Below are 14,069 nucleotides of genomic sequence, written 5' to 3'. Positions count from 1 at the left end.
TCGCAGGAACTAGATATAAGACTTTATGTAAATAGTTGTAAATAATTGTATATATAGAAAGGATAAGATTGTAAAAAATATATAGATGTAAACGGAAAGATTATAAGGAATGGAAGTCATGTAAACCCTTAGGGGACACATTATGAATAAAGAAAGAAAAAAAAAAACTTATAATTAAATTTCAAACAAAAAAAAAAGAATGCGCGACAAAAAATATAATAATACATTTTTTCAAACCAAAAAGAATGAACTTTCAACCAAAAATATTGATAGATTTTCTTGTTGCGTTTTATTAATTCAGTTTGTATTTGAGTGAATAACGAGAAATAGGTGAAAGAAAATAGATTTAAGTCTGTAAATAGTAAATAGGAATTTTCATTTCTTCTTACTAACTTTGAATTATTTATAGCTCAGAAAACAAGAAATTTTGGGTAGAAAATAAAGTTTATTTTTCACTGCTCATTTTAATGACGCCATGTTGATGTACATGATTCAATATTTACATTAATGTATATTAATATATGTATACAACATTATATTATTGTTAATAATGACAATGTTTCCGAAGTTTCATGAAACTTGACAACCCTTGATCGTTTTATCATTCAGTTGGGTAGAGAGAAGCTTTTGAACAGTAAAGAATAATATCCAAACACATAAGTAAAGAATAATTTGTTTTCCAATTTATAAACAAAATAAACTTTCGTCCCATGTAATTCGTATTATTGTTTACCCTTGTAAGCATATAATAATATATAATATACACTGTTTGATTAAAATTAACAAATGTTGTTTCTTATCTCGGTGTAAAAATAGAATGCAATGTTATCTATTTCCTAAAAAAAAAACCTAAACTAATTATAGCTTGAATTTCGCGCCACTTAAATCTGATGGCGCTGCGATGACGCATACAAAATAAACAGCTGTTTTGTCGCCTGCTGCTGGTCTCTTGATGAAGTTGACATATCTCCAATGTCCAATGTTCCATTGTTTCATCCTCTTTAATTTCGCGCTATTTCGCGTGTGTTTAGAGTGACCGTGTCCCGTACAGTCCCGTGCGTGAATCGTGATGACCTCTTGACTCTGTTAACGAAGGAGGTGTATTGTACGTTTATTAGTGTATATGGAGCGATATAATGACGATGAAATGGAAGAGCGACGTTCAATTCGTAACTCGGGAAAGGCGCTCAAAAAATACGGGAGCACCGCCAAACACATGAAACGACATGAAATCTTGGTCAAACACGCTGTTTCCAAGACAGACACGCTCCAGGGGATTGCACTCAAGTTCGGAGTCACGGTGCGTATGAAAATCAATCGATGTCACGTATTTCTACCCATTGCGTTCTTTTTTTTGGAAATTTTGAACCCTTTATCTACGCTTCTGTGTTGGAATTTCATGTCATTGTCATTTAGAACCTCCATTTCCACGCTGAGGAATTTTCTTTCTGTGTCCGAGTCATATGATTGAAAGTAGAAAGTAAATTTCGCAGCCGTAGCGTTGTGTATTTAACTTAACCTCCAAGCTGTCAGTTCATAAATTGAATTAATGATTTTTACACATATACGTGAAACAGACATGCCTCAACAGTTTCTAAATATTTTGTAACCCAGTTTTCTTTTAAAGGATTGCTAATTTTTTAAATGTAAATTTTATGTATAGGATAATTTTTTTTGAAGGGTAGAGTTAGTGTTTAGTTAGAAAGTTCTGACTTATTTATCATTTATTATGACTATTGCTTTGTCTTTGAAAATGTATCACTTTCGTGGTCTTAAGGACAAAATGATTGCTTTTTCAAGGTTTTTTGAAACCTGTGTTTGTCAAAGTAAAATTATCTTCTAGTATCTTGACATTTTTTTAAATGAGGGTGTATTAGAACATAAAATATTAACTTCATGAGTTTCAAAGGTTCACACATAGTTTTTTTTAATAAATATGCAAGTAGTGTCTGTCCAATGTTGAACTACTAAACAAAAATTGTAAAATTTTCGAAGAATACAAGTGCAGTGCATTAGCAGTTTCTTAAAGTTCAACTATGTATCAGATTTTGATTTATAGAACGTGCAGTTTATTTAAGTACGCAGTTACAGCTCGCTCTCCTTCAAAGAAATCATATTTTTGTTTAGAAAATTCACATCTGCCAGATATCCAGACAAGCAAATCTTTCGGAAGAAACCTTTACGATAAGGGTATTTCATCTAAAAGTTCTTTTAACTATCTTTACGAATAAATAAACAAACATTTGAGGGAGCTTATCACTCTTTTTTAAATTAAATTTTTCTTCTTTATTTTGAATGAATAGCCAAATAAAGCATCTGTACCTATAACAATTTATTGATATAATAGTCTTGGTAATAATTTTTAAAAATCTTTTTACTTTTACATTTTTCTCAATTCATTGATTTTTTACAAAAAAATTTTCGGTGGAGGTTTTAGAAATATAAAACTTTCCATGATCATTCATTCATATTTTCATATTTTAATCTTAAACGTCTAATTTCATAAAAACAAAGCAAAACTTCCTATAGATTTATCTTGAACTATGCTCAAAGGTTTATCTATCAATTAGAAGCGAAGCGTATTGAGTGATTCACTTTGTTTGTATGTATATCATTTAGAATTCTCAAATAATTCAGAGTTCCAGAAAATTACTCATGATTAATAATTTTTTTCACCTTTCTAATGGATTCTTTTGAAGCTGTAAAAATGATCTTCTTTATAAATAGAGCGCTAAATATATTTGCATTTGAAGTTAAGTAACAAGGAGTTTATAAACCTCCTAATTGCTCATGCACTAGAATATTCATGAAATACTAAAATGAGAGCAGATCTTTCGTTGTATCTGATACGTTGTAAGTAATAGAATATCTCACACAACTGCATTGTATATTGAGTATCATTACTCGATTATATCATTATTATTCTTATGGCTACAAAGCGAATTAAAAATAAAAGATAATAGAACCTCGTATATGTTTAACACACTTAAGTATTTAAATTCAAGTTTTTCTTGTGTAATGCATTTTTACTTATTAAAAATTATATGTTAATTGATAGATTTATCAAAAGAATGTGATTTTTAAATTAATTAAGTATAACTTTAATATTATATAATCAAAAAGTTGACAATGCCATGTCCCTGGAATATTATATATATATATTTTTTTTTGTGAGAACGTTCCATATTTCGTTCTCATATTTTAATGAAATATTAAATTGAAGAAATTTCGCGTTTTCTCCCTAAAGGATTTTTTCGATCTTTATTTCATAAAAATATTATTTTGATTGAAAATACCGTCTGACAAGCAATAGGGCAAAATTGTCGAATTTTTTCAAAAATAAAAATCGTAGTAATCATAGATTTTTATCAACACTTTAGGCGTGAGATTTAAGTCACACATTCTATTGTCGACAGAATATGCTCTTTTTTAAAAGAAAATTAAACGAAAAGTTGATACTCTGAAAAAAATTATACAAAGGACAAATATCTTTGGTAAATGGTAACTAGCCTCATAAAGGTTGTCAAAATTCCATTAAAATGGTAGACTGGAATTTTTATATATTAAACTTAATTTAAGAATACTCCTAAATTTAAAATACTCTTGTACCTGTACAGTTTTGAAGTATTCTTAAATTATAAATAATTGAATAACTTTCAGATATTCTAAATGTAAATTAAAAAGCTGTAAATTAATAAATCATGATGAGAGGATGTAGTTCAAAATTAAGAAATTAGGGTTACGAATTTCCTATTGTCTATATTGTTTGTTTATCAATGACTCATGACGTGCGTATTTGATAAAGAAATTTATGATTACGTCTAATCTAAAGATTCTTATTTCCAATCTTGTAATTTTCAGGAAAGAATGTCAGATGTTATTTATTCAAGTTAGATCAAATTATAGATAATATAGTTAAATATAAAATGATGGATCCTTTTTTCTAAATATAGCTTTATTGTTAATTTTATAGACTTATTTACTAATTTACATATTGTGATGAAATTTATACATTTTTTCCAATTTTAAGTTTGGTTAAACTCTTATTTCTTTAAAATAAGAAGGCTTTCAATTTTGGATTCTTTTGGAATCAAAGGATTCATTTTTTTGGTTTTTTGTTTAAGAAAGAAATGATTTCCACATTTAAAAGCTAAAAATGTGTTTCAATCGCAAAAGTTAAACAAAAATGTTATTTCTGACTTATAATAGGAAAATCTAATTCTAGGTTATTTTCCAATTCAAAAGCTTTTTATTTTAAATTCTAATCACCTAGTCACTGCTTCATTTTTTAGGAAATTTTAATACACAAAAATTTGATTATTTTCTAACGCAACCAATTTTTATTATTAGATAAAATTCCTAATTATAATTTAATTTTTTATTATCATGAAGGTGAATATTTATTTTTACAGACGGAACAGATTAGAAGAGCAAATAGACTGTGGGCGACAGATAGCTTATTCTTACGAGAATATTTATTGATTCCTGTACCTGTGGACAATCCTTTATCTATGCAAAGCAATGATGCTTCGACTGAGTCCGAGTCTAATCACACTATGGCAAGTGTAAGTTTACAAAGAGCTACATATTTGTTTAAAATTTAATTTATTATGTCATAAGTTTTAAGAAAGTTATATTTCATCTTCATAATTTAAAACTAGATGTGAATTAAATTTCGGGCGTTTTCACTTGTTTTGTATTTTTATTTTATAGAGTTCATTTTCGATGAACACTTTTCTTTCTCATTATGATTAATTAGAAATATTTTCTTTATTAGAGAAAGCATGAATAATGTCTAAAGTCTCGAATCAAGTTGTCTTTTTGTTTATACAGCGTCTTGAATTTTGTTAACAAAACAAAAGTTTTATTCTAAGAAACAGATTTTTCAAATATGACAAATCATCATAACTTTCCTACTCTTCAGTAAAATGTATTAATACAATACAATGTAGTCAATTGATTCTTCTCGAATCAAGGAATATTTTCTATTCCTGCAACAACTTTTGATTATGTCGATGAAAAAATGTCTGCTTTCAAAAACCGATTTTTAAATATTATAAATTACCGTAACTTTCCTAATCTCCAATAAAATGTGTTAATATTATCGGCCAATCGATTCGTCTCGAATTACTGAATCTTTTATAGTCTTGCATCTACTTTGAATAAGAATTAAAAACCGGAATTTTAAGGGGAAATTTATGGATATTTACCAGAAATTTACGAGTATTTTTATAATGTACTAATGTTCTAATACTCTTAGAAAATACACAATTAATTTTTATCTACTGCATGATATTCAGTTTTTCACGTAATTTATTAAAGAATTTATTATAAATATTGCCAGTTCAGGCAAAAACGATTATTTGATGCCTTGTTCAAATTCGTTGCTTGAAGTGTTTTAATAAAGTGAAATTGCAGCATTAGATCAGTTGATTTGCAAGTTTAGCAAAGCATTAATTTCAAATTCATCAATCCTAATGTCTTATTAGTTCTTAAAATGCGTCATTTTCGAAATATTTACTTTGTATAGATAGTCCAGTGAATGGTTCAAAAATCTGGGCATAATAGTCAACGCATGCAGAAAAGGGCTTAAGTATTGTTTAAGGATTAAGCTTTTAATTTTCTTAAAGTTACAAGTCGGGCAATATTATCACGCCAATAATAATTATATATATTATATATAAAAAATGTATATAATTATATATATATATATATATATATTTTTAGTAAGTTTTTTATCACAATGCAAGAAGTTTTAAACTCTACTTTTATATAAAACAAGTGATTAGCATAATTAATTGTTGAAACGATACGCGATAAGGTTTTATTTTACTTCTTACTGGCGGTTCTAGTTTAGAAGATATTTGCGTTTCTTTTAAGTCAAGGTGAAAATTATTATTTTCGGGTTTGTGTCGGGGATAATACTAGGGTCTATACTAAATCTTTTGGCACTATACTCGTCTCTTTGAAGTAACCGCAAATGGGTATATTTCATGTTGGAAAAAAAGTATAACACTCGCGCTAATGGTACTCTAAAATTTTAGATGTGTTTTTCTGGAAAAGAGTTTTTTTCGATCTTCCAAGTTCAAAAATGCCCCAGCGACTCGCTTTTTGACCTGAACGGTTCGTCCTGTGCTTCAAAGTCTGAAAATTTGCCCGGCTATATGGCCCATCTCTTAAATACATTTCGACCATAAGGGCCCTTTTCATACGAACGCCCACACGTATTTCATATTATAATAAATATAAGTTACAAAATTTTTACAATTTTTGCAGACTTCTAGGTCGTCTTCGATGGCATCGTCATTAGATCAAGAAAGTTCGGTAGATGATTTCTTAGCAAGAATGGATTCATCTATAGCTAGTGTAAAGAAAGAAGTGAAACGCGCTCAAGGAAACAGTGAGTAAGTTACCAATTTTATACAAATGTGTTTTATTTCCTAATCGTTCCAAAATAAGATTGACAAAAGAATATTTTCAAAGTCAATTTGTGAAGAACATCATTATCTCATTAATTAATTAACCTCTGCTTAACATTTTATTTAAAAATCTAATATTAATTTTATTACTCAAATTTTTTTAGCAATCGCGGGTCATGATCGTATTTTTAGTATTTCGTACCAGTTATTGAAAAACTTTTCGAAAATGTGCTTACTCACGGAAAATAAAATTTTGTCTTTATCATGAACATTGTGGAAAGTTCTGTTTAGAAGTTACAAAATATATGGTAGATGTGTACAATTTTCTGTACACATAGATGCAATTCGAGTTGATGCATGAACTGAATAATAATACTTACACGTTTTATTCTTGAAAAATGATAATAATGAAGAATATTTGATTTATTTGAAGAAGATAGAAATGCTCAATCTGATATGTGGCTCTCACATCAGTATAAGTACGAAGCACTTGAATTTGAAAACAAGACGGGTACCAGGGATTCATTTTTGAAGTGAACGAAGAAGACAAAATTCGTGCGCTGCCTTTCAAACTTCCAGTTCAACAAAGTTATCTTTTTCACCACAATATTCATAAAATAATAACAGTTGAGTAACATAATTTCTACAGGACTCGAAATAAAGCCAAGAAAGTTAGTATATAATATTCATGAATGTCTTTCTATTAGTGAGATTTATAATAAATTTCCAATAAATTGCGGATAAAAATTAAATAAGAGTACCTAAATAAATGTATCGAATTTTTTTGTTCGTGATTTCAAAAGATTTTAAAACATAGTAATCAATAATGAACTACAATGCCTGCTGCAGATTACAATGAAGGATTTTAAATATTCTAGTAGAGTTAGGAACAATATTTTCATTCAATAATTGAAATGAGCTTAAACTATACTTTCTTAATATTTAAAATCATATAGGAAATTTATTTAAATACGTCTTTCATAATTTTTAAATAATGAAATTTTTTTTTAATTCACTTTATACAAGGTATGACAAAAGTCTACAAAAGAAAATCATTCGCGTTTTTCTAACTCGTCATTTTTCGAAGATAATCACGAGCGTATTTTTGATGTATACCATTAATCTTTAATTTATTTTTTTGTTCATTATTTTTTTACGAAAATATCTTATCCACATAATAGGAGCGGCAGTTCTTGCCCCCCCCCCCCGCCATTTGTTGGCACCCTTTTCTAATTTCTTAGATAGTACATTTTTTATTATCTTTTGTCTCAAATAATTTAATTCTACTATCATTTTGAGATATAATGCATGTAGAAGTTCATTTTTTATAAGATATAGGCCTATACAAAGAGGTTACAGAAGGATTCCTTATATCTATAAATTTATCTGGTGTTTAAATATCACAACCCCTAAAAATCCCTGAGCCATTTAATGTAAGCATTTGATCTTTGATGTCAATTTTTGTCTGGTAGCTGTTTCTTAAGTGAATCTGAGTAAAGCTTTTAATGTAATTAATTGGAGCTTTCGACAGTAGGTGCTTTTCAGTACCTGTACAGAGTGATAAAGGTGGTCTGATTTTAAGTGATTGTGAGACTTCAAGTCTGCGTAGATCTTCGGAGTATAAATACATTTCGTAAGAGTAGCTTAGACGCATTTTATTACATTGAAGATATATTAAAGACAAGGAATCCCAAATTGCTCTTTCTCCAAAAGCTTCGAATAAATTTCGAAGTTGGAAGCACCAGTTGTATTTGCTAACAGCGGAGGAGGTTTCAGCCAGACGCTTTAATCTGAAAAACCACCGCTTTGGGTATCTATCGTCTTCCGTACGCAGTATTTTTTTTTATCATATTTAGAGTCATTTTGAAAAAGTTAGTTTTTAGTTTAATTGAGCTTTCTCTAATCTTACCGTATTAGCCGTTGTATTTTGAGGTACATGTAATATTTTACTGTGAAACGTAGTCTTTTGTTCTTTCTGTTTCATCTTTCACCTTGATCAAGATTGGCTTTATTAATTGCAGATTTAGTTGCTCATGCTCCGTAGAAGGAGGGTTCATATTTTCTTTTGTGTCCATGACCGCTTCTTTGGAATACTACAACCTTTTTTTTACATTTATAATAAGGTCTTTTATCCTCTATAGACCTTGAGGTACCAGTAGTTTCTTTTCCGGCAATATTAGTTTTCGAATACAGATCCATAAATAATTTAATGAACTTGCTACCCGTGCCCATTGCCTGAATTTGTTTCCATAAAAAGTTATGTGAAACGGACGAGAAGGCACTTAGAAAATCTATAAAAAGCACAAACAACTTGCCTCTATTTTGATTAAGGCGAATCTTAATCATGGCATTGAGAGTGAAAATATTATCTAAATAGTTTAGATTTTTTTGTAAAGTTTAGTCTCTCTGTTAGGATCTGAGAAAAAACCTTGGTAATACAATTCACACACGCAATTGGTCTTTAATTATTCGTGTCGTGTTTTTCTCGTTTTTTATGCAGCATTTTTGCATATGTTTGACCCCATAAGCCTGATATTTCACCCTTTTCTAAAATGTTATTAAAAAGAGAGCTTAGATATTCAATCCAGTTGCTAGGTAAAGTTTTTAGGAAGTCATATGAGATTCCATCAGGGCCGAAGCTTAAAATACCCAGAAGAGACAAAGGGGAAACAGGGTAATCACGAAAATGAAATATTGATTGGAAGTAAGGATACCACCTCTTTAAATCAATATACTCCTCAGACATTACTATTTACATCTTTATTACTGCTTATCATTTTCCAGAAGTTTGAAGAATTTTTTGCTGATACAAGTAGTTCTAAAATGAAACTGTATGTTTTCTTCTTTGTCCTCTGGATATTTACATATTCCACTTCATTTTCTTAACATAGCATTACTAAATTTGTCTCAAACTGATGGGCTTTACATTTTTTAGAAGATTTTTTTGAGTGATTTTTTATATTTTACACAGTCCAAATGAAACTAAGGCTTTGACAGGCCCGTTATTTTGTTAGGAGACCCACCATTCCTACCTTTTTGGCATTTTCTGTGATGGTTTGAGTAAAATTATTAGCTACTTCATTAAGTGATGGAAAGCTTATTGGAAGACTGTTTTGGGGGGTTTTTCACGAGGACTTCAATGTCTGTAATTTTTTATATTTCATTTAAATATAAATAATAAAAATAATAATAAAAAAAAATAGTAATAAAAATATTGTAATCTGTGAAATGTTGTGTATAATTTTGCGATCCTTGAAATTTATTTAAATGTTTTTGAAATCTTTGAAAATCCTTTGAAATATTTAAAGAAATTTATTGGAATCTCTATGTCTTGAAATTTGTGTATTGTTTCGAAATCTATTAGTGTTGTTAAATCGCATGTAAGACAGTGTATTTTTTTGTAATCCTTAAATGGGCTAAAATATGTTTGAAGCGTTTTAAATCGTTGCTTGAAACCGTGCAACATTTTCCATGCAATTGACGCCATTGTTTGAAATTTGTTGAGATGTCTGTAATCTTATAACACACCTTAAAATCCAAAAAATCTTTTTAAATTTTCTGAAAGCTCTATAATCTTTCAAAATCCTGGAAAATATTTTAAATGTATATTGAAAACTCTGTTCTCTTTTGAATTTCATTGAAAAAAAATCTGCCCGCTGCATGGGCACATTCTAATCGCGCTTCACGGGAGCGCACCTGTTGGCTCTCGCGCTTCGCGCTCGATTGTATGTATATTTATCTCGTGTTTCGCGCTTGGCCATCGTACATCCTACACGATTTTGCGTAGGGCTTTTAAAATTGAAGGTCAAAGTATCGACAATTGAAATTTAGTGATTGGGAATTCTCTTTTGTTAAAGCTCCATTGGCTTTAACGAGCACATTCTCATCACGTGCCTCGTGAGGAAAAAAGGTTAAAGGCAAATTTTCATATGTAATTTAAAAACAATTTTGTTACTAAAAGTTTTATTATACCTTGTGAAATTTAATTTCTTTATTTGTGATGTCATTTTTCAAGATTAAAACAAAAATACGCGTATTATCAAAAAATGATTAATAAAAAAATTAGTAGCTCTGTTTTGAGCGAACAACTTTTGTCTTATTATGTTCGTAGCTTATGTTCGTTCCAAAAATTTTATTTTTAAAGTGATTTTTAGCGAATAAAACTAAAACTATGCGTCCAATCAAAAAGTGATTCGTAGCGAATTTGTAGATCTTTTTGAGTGCCAAATTTTGGTCGATTCATCTATTTTCGTATCTTGCATAGTTTAACTGCAAAATTGAATTTTTCATTATTTTTTCTGTGATCAAAATTTGAATGTTCGATTGTTAAAAAAAATATATCGTACATTGCTTGCCTTAACATTTTTATTTTCGTTTTTATTTTTTTATTTTGAAAGTACTATAACTCAGATGATCGGAATTTTCAATCTTGGAAAAAATGTTCTTAAAAATTTGACTACATCCTACAGACAGACAGATAGACACTTTCGTAAAAATCGTTTTTCTGAGTCTGGGGGCCTCAAAACGTGGAGATTTGATAAACATGGACTAAGTCCAATAAAATGTTATATCAAACTAATACCTTCTGATTAGGATAAGAATATAAAAATTTCATTTTTTGTTTATTTTGTCATGTCATTTTTCACGATTAAAACAAAAAGTACGCGTCCTATAAAAAAATGAAAACAAATTTGTAGATCTTTTTTACTGGATATTTTTTGTCTGGTCATTGTTATCGTATCATGCATGGTTTTACCAGAATCTGAGATTCCTTGTCCTTTTTATGATTGGTTGTTATTTGGAATTAACGTAAGATATGTAAAAGACTTCGAAATAAAGGACCTAGCAATACTCAGTCGCCGGTGTAAAACAACTCGAAAACGGTTTTGAGTTTTCGGCGGCCAAACGTAAAAAAAAAACAACTATACTTTTTAGTGATTGTGTCCGTACCAGTGTGGGTGTTTTCTGGGTAGCTTCGATGTTTTCAGACAAACTTGCCAGTTCCAAAGCTAATGCTTTTATTTCTGTTTAATGGACTTTTTTTTCATTGTGTTTGGTGGGGTTAAAATTTGAATTTTCGATTTTTTAAGAAAATTCAAAAAGTTGTTATGATAATCTTATAAGGCTGTCAAAAAGCAAAGTTTTTCCTCTCTAGACTTTTTCCATATAGTGCGTTGTTTGGTTACAAATGTTCATTTTCTTTTGTTTTTTGAATTTTCAAAAATCTATAAATCTGATAATTATCTTTCTATCGAAAAAAGTTGCAGGGATAAATTATTTGGCTTTAAAAGTACTACAAATCTTCGTACATAGAATTTTCAGTTCTTACAAATTTTGAAAGTGCTCTAACTTCTTGAGTTTTTATCCAAAGTAGTTGGCTAACGAACTTGTAAAATTTGAGATAAAACCAATACCTTCTTATTATGAGAATGTAAAAATCTTACTGAATATATTTTGCACAGCAAATTTACAGTGGTACACTTCGCGCTTCTTTTAATTAGTAAAAAACTTAAAAGATGATTGAATCGCGAAGAGCACAAGATTTGGCAATTAGGAGTCGAATCCTTTTTATTTAAAAGTTTACTTTTTCCTCTTGTGTACTTGAAGTGCCTAATGTCCTGATCAAATCAATTTAATTTTCCAGATTTTGTCACGATGGCGACGATTCCTACGTCCAGAAACGAAAAGCCGTCGCAAGGTTACGCAACTCAAACCCAGTTACCTCCAATTCTTACACATCTATACCTACTACCGAGTTAGTAAATTCAGTTTCGACGGGTGACGTTCACAGTCTTCCCTCCACCGTTGTGATGACACAAGGGAGAAGAGTGAAGACATCACTGCAGAGACTTCAGCAACAACAGGACGAGATGTTCCAGTTGTAGCAGTCAATGAACGTACGGATAGCGTGCGCAAAGTCCTAAAGTCGTTTTCGACTTTTCCAGAGACAAGAGTCTGGTCCCTTATTGGTGCAAACAAAGGAAAATACGAAGTAGATCTTAGTTTAGAAAATCTGAAAATGTATAATTGTATAGCATACATGTGGCTCCCCGGGGAACCGTCCGTGCCTTTCCCTTAAACCTACAAGATTCTTATTTTCGCCTTTTTCATTAATTTTTCACCATTTCTCATTACTTTACGCTTAATGGAAGTGGAGTTTTTCCAAGCCGGGTGGAATAATACAGTCAAGTGTGAATTTTCAGACGTGCAAAAGAGATTATTATTATTATTATTATTATTTTAAGAACGGAGAACGAAATTCGGCTTGGATTAGCTGCTGTTTTCGAGAAATTCAGAGCTTGGAAATTATTCAGGTGGACAAAGAATTGTTCAAATTCGATAGATTTTTTTTATTTTAGGGATTAATCAATAACTCGATTATTTTAATTCCACTGGAACTATCAAGGTATGTACCTATCATGAAAAAAAAGACTACTCGCACTTGCTTCCGTAGACTTAAACCTTAGAAAAAAAATTCTCTTGTCTGTATTTTGAATCGTGTCTTCTCTAAGTATATGGAACACCTGAATCGTATTTCTTCGACCGAATGCGTTTTGAATTATATTGTAAAGATTCTAAGTCGATAAGAAACTCTAGATTAGGCAAAGTTACGATTTATTCAAAAACAGCGAACAATGATTTTTGACTAAAAGAGAAACTACAAAATACAAAGAAATGCTTTACAATAAGGAGAAAATTGAAGGAAAGTTTACAGTATAAGCAAATTCAGTTACTTGTCCATTTTCTTCGCATTTCACTTTCCTATTATAGTTATATAATAATTTAAAAAAGAAACCTTCGTAATTCAGGCACGGAAAACATAATAATTAAATATTGTACAAAGCAAGTCTCCTATGTTGTTGCAACTCAATAGAAGAAAGAATAATTTGAAATTATCATCCAGAGGACGTTTGATAGTTTTATTCTATCTAATCTGTACTATATACGTTTATAGACATTTTCAAAGTATTCTCTTTTCTTACGAAGGAACGATTCGGTAATAAGTAATTTAAATTGAAGAGAATAATCGACGTAAAACGATTACGCACTATTGTATTGTGAATACCTGTGATTTTTTCACTTAAAAAACTGTAAAAAAGTGTCATTCCTATTAGCAAAAGTTTTATTAATAATATGTATCCAGCTATTATATCATGTACATAAAAATAACAGAACAATGTATTTTTCGTTGAGGTTTGGAGAGGATGGTTTTAGAAGGGAGTTTTGTTGCGACGGAAAATGAAGACGTTGAATGGTACATTCAAAATTTTGCGAAAACTTGGAATAACTATCGAACAAATTTTTTTCACATGTGGGCGATCAACCGCACCTTCTTTGGGGCTTTGAGAATTTGAGATTCCTCGTCCTTTTTGTGATTGGCTGTTATTTGAAATTTATGTAAGATATGTAAAACGCTTCGAAATAAAGGGCCTAGCAATACTCAGCCGCCCGTGTAAAGCAACTCGAAAAAGGTTTTGGGTTTTCGGCGGCCAACTGTAAAAAAAACACTGTACTGTTTAGTGATTGTGTTTGTATCGGTGTTCGTGTTTTGCTGGGTAGCTTCGATGTTTTCAGACGAACTTGCCAGTTACAAAGCTAATGCTTTTACTTGGTCCTAATGAATTAATTATTATGACAGAAAAGAAATAA

At 30.0% G+C, this 14,069-nt stretch overlaps 1 protein-coding gene across 2 annotated transcripts; it reads left to right on the top strand.

The window, feature by feature from the left end:
- Positions 1-939: 939 nt before the first annotated feature.
- LOC117180012 (lysM and putative peptidoglycan-binding domain-containing protein 2) lies at positions 940-14,062 on the top strand. 2 transcript variants are annotated; one of them, XM_033372289.1, is made up of 4 exons: positions 940-1,300; positions 4,413-4,565; positions 6,277-6,400; positions 12,064-12,290. In XM_033372289.1, exons 1-4 carry the CDS (start codon positions 1,124-1,126, stop codon positions 12,177-12,179), a joined length of 570 nt encoding a protein of 189 aa, XP_033228180.1. In that variant the 5' UTR covers positions 940-1,123; the 3' UTR covers positions 12,180-12,290. The 2 variants fall into 2 exon arrangements, with proteins under 2 accessions (XP_033228180.1, XP_033228179.1); XM_033372288.1 differs by having other exon boundaries at positions 942-1,300; positions 6,277-6,404; positions 12,064-14,062.
- Positions 14,063-14,069: the final 7 nt, after the last annotated feature.

The sequence above is a fragment of the Belonocnema kinseyi genome, chromosome 9, assembly GCF_010883055.1.
Source record: "Belonocnema kinseyi isolate 2016_QV_RU_SX_M_011 chromosome 9, B_treatae_v1, whole genome shotgun sequence".
Taxonomy (NCBI): Eukaryota; Metazoa; Arthropoda; class Insecta; order Hymenoptera; family Cynipidae; genus Belonocnema; species Belonocnema kinseyi.
This window is presented reverse-complemented; position numbering and strand designations above follow the sequence as displayed.

Excerpts from the sequence above, each read along its gene's own strand:
- LOC117180012 (XM_033372288.1), top strand. The coding sequence starts at position 1,124 with ATGGAGCGATATAATGACGATGAAATGGAAGAGCGACGTTCAATTCGT. Across the intron at positions 1,301-4,412 it reads CACTCAAGTTCGGAGTCACG|ACGGAACAGATTAGAAGAGC; the intron begins GTGCGTATGAAA and ends TTATTTTTACAG. Across the intron at positions 4,566-6,276 it reads CTAATCACACTATGGCAAGT|ACTTCTAGGTCGTCTTCGAT; the intron begins GTAAGTTTACAA and ends CAATTTTTGCAG.